We start from the raw sequence: 7152 nt of genomic DNA, 5'->3' as shown, positions 1-7152 counted from the left end.
GGTCCGCTTCAACGCCCCCCTAGCTCCCTCCCCTCCAGCCGAGGGCGGAAAGGGGACGCGGCCGCCGCAAAGGGGGCGGAGCCCATAAAAGGGTCTGGCCCGCCCCCTCCCAAAAAAAGACCTAGCCGGTGGCGGCGTCTCCGGGGAGTCGTCTTCCTGCCCCGCCCCTCCGCCCCCTGGCTCCTTAAAGGCGCAGGCCTCCAGCCGGGCGCCCGCCGCCACCATCTCCTGGGCCGCCGTGGGAGAATCCCTTTAACCTGGGAGAGAACTTTCACTTTGCTACGTTGAACCTGTTGACGGAGCCCGGGTCAGTCCCTCGAGCTCCTTCCTCTATTTCAAATATGCATTGACTTAACCCAGCTGGAGCAGAGCCTGGGACGTGGAAGGGGCTCTGTGGGGCCTTCCACACTAGATAAATATAATAACTAAGAGATCCACCCACCCACCCAACAGTGCCTCCAGAACCCAATAACTCATCCTACAATCTGTGCCACCTTCCTCATCAGCCACCTTTTAGTATAAGAAAAGATGAGCCTGATGTGAGGGGAATCCTTGGTAGTGGGGGAGAGATCTGGACTGGGAGTCTGCACACCTGGGTTCTAGTCCTAGCTGGGCCACCTACCTGCAGGGTGTTCTCAGATACTTACCTGGGCTTCTCTGGGGACAGTTGTAGTAGGAGTGTGCAAACAAAGACTTATCCAAAGGGAAAGGGGTGTTGGGAGACCCAGAGATAACTTAGGCCCAGCTCCCGAGGGCTTTGCAAAGACAGAGCAACCCCCTCAAGATAGGCATATCTACCAATCCCAGGAGGAGACAAAGGTGCCAGAGGCTCCTGACCCCGGGAAGCCCTTAAGGGTTTCTAACTCTTCCAGCCACACCTCCAGGACACCAAAGCGCTGAACCAGTTCCAGGCTCTTGAGTATTCCACTCCAGAAACCCCCTACACTGCCCTCTCCAATTGGCTCTGTTTTTCCTCTGAGAGTCCCAGGCCCCAACTCTGCTCCTTCAATGTGCATCACGTTTTTTTCATCCCACTGTGAATTTTTTTCATCCCACTGGCAATCTGAATCCTTTCCTGGACTCCCATTCCCAGCTTTCCTGTTACAGAGCCGAGCACAGAGCCAGGCAGACAAGGGCTGGAGGACCAGGAGGCTGTTTGGAGACCAAGACAAATAAGCTCAGGACCTGGCTCCCACTTGGGGCAACAGGAGCAACAGGATCCCTGAAGACTATCAATGTGCAGACACTGGGCTCACGGGCTTTCTGGGCAACAGCTCCTGTATATTTCACAAGCCTGAGGGCAGGACTATTATCCTCTTTTTATCCAGAAGGAAACAAAGGTTTAGATCAGTGAAGCAACTGTTTCATTTTCACAAAGTAGCAGAGCTGGGATTCAAACACAGGTCTAGTTGCTCTAATTTGAAGGAATCCAGAAGCCATAGAATCTGTCTCCCACCCACCCACAAATTCACAACCAAAATAATTCCACAGACATGGATGTATCAGTCTGTTTATTAGAAGTGACTCTTGGCCCCATGGAGCAGCAACAGACTGGGTGACAGAGGGTTAGGTGACTAATAGAAGCTTGCTTAAGGGGCTGTCATTTGTGGGAGCTGAGCTGAGCCCAGCCTGGTTATCCAAGCTGAGGGCAGGTAGTCTGGGAGGACTGAACTCAGCCAAGGAGCCAGAGTTGCAGCATCAGGGCCAGACTGAGCAGGAGACCCCCGATCCCATGAAGCATCTCACCAGCATTCACATGCATGGCTGCAGCATAGAACCTCGCCACTTCCTCGTTGGGGTTGCCCTGGGCTGAGTCAAACCACATCTGGATGCAGCGGCCGCTCCCTCGGCTGTAGTTGCTGACCTTGTATGAGTGACTCCAGAGGCCTTCACAAAGGGCAGCTGGAGTGGGGAAGTAGGACTCAAAGGTGCGGCAGAGAGCCCCAGCTGGGCACTTGTTAACTCCTGCAGGGAGAGGCATGGTGGACACAGACTTTCAGCCCCTGGGCCCAAAGCTCATTTCTGGTCACCCCCGGAAATCTTCACCCCACCCCAAATCCTTGAGGATTTTCCAAACCCTACCTCAATCTCCTTTTTCCTAACCCCACCTCAATCACCCTCACCTGAGGTCCAGTCCCATCCTCTGTGCCAGTTGCTCTTGCACGTGTGGGAGGTGTGACAGTCCTCCCACCAGCGCTGACAGTCCTCTTTGCATAAGGGCACATCCAGGAAGCGTTCTTTGCGCCAGCTCTGATTCACCTGGGTGGGAGGTGGGGAGGCAGGGCTCCTCTCAGCCAGGGATGCTGGCAGCCATCGCCTTGAAGTGACTGAGGGGGATGGCAGTCTGCTGGGGTGGGCGGGGGGGGGGGGGGAGACACCCTACCTGCTGGATCCAGGGCCCCAGGTTGGGTGAGCACTCATAGAGACAGGTGTCCTGGATGAAGTGGCGCTTGCAGGCGGGCTCCATCTTGCCGCAGTGGTCCCAGTTAAAGTTGTACAGGCGGGAGGTGTCCTTGTGCAGCTCCTGGCTGGTGCTGGCCGTGCAGCAGGCATTCTTCTTCCAGGGACTGCACTGGGTGGGGAAGACACAGGACTAAGTGCCTCCCCATACCCTCCTCCTCCTGCCACCTCGTGTCTCTCCCCCATTTGGTTCTTTCTCCTCTGCCCTAGGCAGGTTGTCCTGAGAACACTCAGGTTCCCAGATGATGGTCCCTCTGTCCTAGGCCTCCAGGAACCAAGAAAGCTTGGAGGAAACACAATTACAACCGTGTGATCAGGGGACTGTGGGAGCCCAGGGGAAACCCTGTCTTGGGAATAATAGTTATCAATTATGAGGTATGTAACACTTCATAAAAAGTCCTTTCACTTACTCATTTAAAAATTATTGAGCACCTACTTTATGCCAGTCACGGTTATAGATGCTGGGAATACAGAAGAGAACAAAACAGACAGAAATATGTATTCATGGAACTTTCATTCTGGTCAGAGGAGACAGACAGTAAGAAACTTAAAAAATATATATATATGGTATGTCAGGATATGATAAATGATATGGGAAAAGTTAAATGATATGAGCAGGAAATGGTAATGTGGAATTGCTGAAATTTTAAATAGGTTAGGAAATGCCACATTGGTGACATTTTGAGCAAAGGAAGAGAGGGAGCGAGCCATGGAGTAATGGAGTTTGAATATATTTATTCTTTTTGGCATGTAGTAAGATCTGTGTCCCCAGTGGCTAGGCCAGTGCCAGACACGTAGTAGGCCCATGAAAATATTTGCTGGAAAAAGTAAGCAAAAGCCAGGCTGGGCGTGGTGGCTCGTAGCTCTAATCCCAGCACTTTGGGAGGCCGAGGCAGGTCTATCACCTGAGGTCAGGAGTTTGAGACCACCCTGGCCAACATGGTGAAACCTCGTCTCTGGTAAAAATACAAAAAAATTAGCCAGGCATGGTGGCAGGTGCCCCAGCTACTTGGGAGGCTGAGGCAGGAGAATCACCAGAACCCCGGAGGCGGAGGTTGCCGTGAGCTGAGATCACACCATTGCACTCCAGCCTGGGCAACAGAGTGAGGCTCCTTCTCAAAAAAAAAAAAAAAAAAAAAAAAAAGTAAGCAAAAGCCCTACTTTTTAAATCTATCTCTATCTTACATATAGGCACATCATGTTTTCACAAGATTTTAATCTAGACTGGGTTTTCCAGGACTGCAAATACCATGAAATAGAAGGCTGTACTATATGTTTTGTTCTACTAGAATTATTCACTATTTTAGAAAAGTATGACATCAACAGCAACATTGCTTTTCTTATAGTATCCTACAGTGTTTAAGTCACCAATAGAATATACCTGTATCAATCTTCATTTGTAGCTCCCCACTTATGATTTTATGACAAAAGCAAGCATGTGCTATTTCCTAATGCCTTCTAATGTAGTCATACCAGAGAACTGACATATTGAAATATATATTATTTTATTACAAGTTACTTTCTGTGTGTTTCTCCTTTATATTACAGAGCATTATGTTGATATTTGCAAAAATTATGCATACAAATAGGTTCTTTGAATTTCATTGCAGGATAGAAAAGAGAATCTAAAAAAAATCTGTCGTAAAAGGGAGACATTGAGTCTAATAAGGCTGCAATCCCCTGGCACACATGTATATAGACTGTGTAAATGTCCAGCCCCTGTGCCTCAAATTACAGCCAGAAGGGCCTCCTCCTCTTCTCCCTTGGCACTCCATGGAAATGGCACTTAGTGAGGGTGGGAAAAGCCAGCGCCTCCCTAGTCTGTCGCCCACCAAAGGAGGAGCCTAACCCACTCCTATTCCTACCCCTCCACAGGGGCCATTCATGTCCAGCTCCTGTGTGGGCCCATGTGCTTCTGTGAGCCTCATTTTCACTTACTTGTGTAATGTGGAGAATATCATCTACCTATATCCAAGAACCCCTGGGAATATGAAATTTTGTACAAAAAACACATGACAACTGACAGGTGCCCATCGAATGACGACTCAATATCATTGTCAACATGGTATCCACCTCTGGGGAGCGCCCCCCTAAAATCACCTCAGCCACTCTTCCTACTCCACCTTCATCTTCTCCCACAGGAAAAATTCAGGATGTGGAGGTATCTGACCCCTCAATCCCTCTCCCACCATCCTGAGTTTCTCCTCCCTGTTAGAACAAGCCCCCTCCTTAGCAGAGGCACACTCCAGCCATACTTGGTCATGCAGCTTGTCCTCAGGACCTGGCTTTGTCTTGTGGTGCTTGGCATCCATACAGACATTGAGGAGATCAGTCCTGTCCTGGGCACTGCACATGGTGGCTACCCAGAGCAGAAGCAGCAGAAGTGGCATCCATTTCCAGGCCATGTCTTTCTGTCCCTGCAGGCGGAGCTAGGGTAGGGAAACCAAGTCCTGAGGGGAAAGGGCTCCAGGCTGGGAGCCCATTCACCTCCTGCCTCAATCTCCCCATCCCTACAGTGGCAAATGAGGTCAGACCCTGTTCCTTCAATGCTGGGGCCCTGAAGCTCCCTGAGGCTAGGGTAGAGAGGGTTGACCAGGAGAGCCTCACCCCCAGGCTTTAAAGGCTCAGGAGAACTGGCGTTAGTGAGTGAGCCCTGGGGGAGTCTTCCCAATTTGGAGGAGATACTTTGCGCCCTCACCTTTTCTCTAGGCTTTATCTATGACAAGTAATTAAATTCTTCAGGTCTATGCCCTGCTTCCCTGAACAGAGCCGGGGACACATAATGTCTTCACCCTCTGTCCAGCAAGGGCTCTGTGGTTAGATGCTGGATCACCTGGGGTCTTGTGCCAGCTTAGAAACCAGGTTAGCCTTGGGGAAGGCAGTGACCCAGCTCTGCCGAGTTCTCAGATCAGCATGAGGATCAAGTGACAGAACCCACAGGATGGTGTTTGGTTAAATGATACGGAAATGGAAAGAGCAGTGTTTTTTAAGTAGTTTTGCTTCCTCAGACTTTTTCCTTCCCTATTCTCTGAAAGCCATTTTCCTTTCCAGCCTCCTCAGCTGTCTCTGGGCTAATGCAGCAGACCTCACCCTACCTCTCAAAAAACAAATGCAGATGAGAATGATATAGACAGGGGGTGGGGCAAGGTGAGGAGGGGTGAGGAATAAAAGACTATATACTGAGTACAGTGTACACTGCTCCGGTGACTGGTGCACTAAAATTCAGAAATCACCACGAAAGAACTTATCTATGTAACCAAAACCACCTGAAAAACGATAGAAGTTTAAAAAATTCAAAATAATTTTTTAAAAAATGCAGAGAGACCCTTAGATCTGAGAGACAACATGAAAGTTTCCTATGTTGGAGCAGCCAGACCAGCACTTAGTGTCCTGGAAGGCACTCAACAACAGGAGCAGCCCTCGCCTCCTCTGTTCATTGCTGCCCTTGCCCCCACCCCCAGCCATTACAGAGCTGTTCCTTTGGGCTCTGTCACTGAAGAGTGGATAATGGACACTGCTTCCTCTCCCTCTCTGGTAAAGGTCCCTCCAAAAACTTACTGACCATGGCTCTATGTTTAGTGTCAAGTCTTCCCTCTTCCAATTTCTTCCCCTTCAAGTTGCCTTCCCCACAGGAGCCAGCATGATCTTTCTAAAGAAAGATGTGGCCGGGCACAGTGGCTCACGCCTGTAATCCCAGCACTTTGGGAGGCCGAGGTGGGTGGATCCTGAGGTCAAGAGTTCGAGACCAGCCTGACCAACGTGATGAAACCCCGTCTCTACTAAAAATACAAAAATTAGCCAGGCGAGGTGGTGGGCACCTGTAATCCCACCTACTCAGGAGGCTGAGGCAGGAAAATCACTTGAACCCAGAAGGCAGAGGTTGCAGTGAGCCAAGATCGTGCCACTGCACTCCAGCCTGGGTGACAGAGCGAGACTCCGTCTCAAAAAATACAATACAATACAATACAATACAGAAAGAAAGGTGTGTTCCTCCCCTCTGCACAAACTCTCCAAGTCTCCCCACTGCCCTTGTCACCCTTCCCTCCTTCGGGCATCTTGCCTGAACCTCCGTTGCTGCTGGGAGCATACACGGCTGTGTCTGAGTTGGCCTCTCTCTAAGTAGGCAATAGATCCAGGCCCCTAGGCTGTCCCCACAGCCTCTGTCTTCAGTACAGGGTAGACAACGCGCTCTGGTAAGCACTGAGTGAAATGTCCCTACTTAGCTATACTCCTTCCTCTCTTCCTTCCCTTCCAGACCCCACCCTCTTCAAGGCTCCCTGAGTCTGTCCATTTAGTCATTCCTGTTTGCATTCATCTCCTTACTTGTTAATTTACTCATTCCAGCATCCACACATTCAACTTTCATCAAAATCTAGAGAATTGCTCATCACCAGGGGGCATCTGGATTTTATAGATACCCCAAGTGGTTCTTATGATAAGGCCAGCTCGATGGAGATTAGGTCTGGTGGGAAAGAACCCAGGCTTTAGGGTCAGGCCAATGGGACCCAATGAGAGCTCCATCTCTTGCACAACCTTGGGAAAAGTCACTGGACCTTACTGAGCTTCAGTTTGCTCACTAGAAAATTGTTCACAATTGTATAGGGAAAAGCCTGGCACATACTGAGTAAGCTTAAGTGACAGCTATTGGGTTAATTTATGGGCAGCCAGGTGGACATAGGTAGAAGTTGAGGT

The 7152-nt window shown here is 50.0% G+C and overlaps 1 protein-coding gene across 1 annotated transcript; it reads right to left on the bottom strand.

The window, feature by feature from the left end:
- Positions 1-1495: 1495 nt before the first annotated feature.
- FOLR2 (folate receptor beta) lies at positions 1496-6671 on the bottom strand. Its single transcript, XM_019037541.3, has 5 exons — positions 6521-6671; positions 4716-4889; positions 2384-2572; positions 2124-2259; positions 1496-1965 (listed from the first exon to the last, which is right to left on the bottom strand). Exons 1-5 carry the CDS (start codon positions 6545-6547, stop codon positions 1673-1675), a joined length of 819 nt encoding a protein of 272 aa, XP_018893086.2. The 5' UTR covers positions 6548-6671; the 3' UTR covers positions 1496-1672.
- Positions 6672-7152: the final 481 nt, after the last annotated feature.

This window comes from Gorilla gorilla, chromosome 9 (genome assembly GCF_029281585.2).
Source record: "Gorilla gorilla gorilla isolate KB3781 chromosome 9, NHGRI_mGorGor1-v2.1_pri, whole genome shotgun sequence".
Classification (NCBI taxonomy): Eukaryota; Metazoa; Chordata; class Mammalia; order Primates; family Hominidae; genus Gorilla; species Gorilla gorilla.
Note: the sequence above shows the minus strand (reverse complement) of the source record. Positions and strands in the feature narration are given on the sequence as shown.

Excerpts from the sequence above, each read along its gene's own strand:
- FOLR2 (XM_019037541.3), bottom strand. The coding sequence starts at position 6,547 with ATGCTCCCAGCAGCAACGGAGGTTCAG. Across the intron at positions 4,890-6,520 it reads CAGCAGCAACGGAGGTTCAG|CTCCGCCTGCAGGGACAGAA; the intron begins GCAAGATGCCCG and ends TCCCTACCCTAG. Across the intron at positions 2,573-4,715 it reads AGGACAAGCTGCATGACCAA|TGCAGTCCCTGGAAGAAGAA; the intron begins GTATGGCTGGAG and ends TTCCCCACCCAG.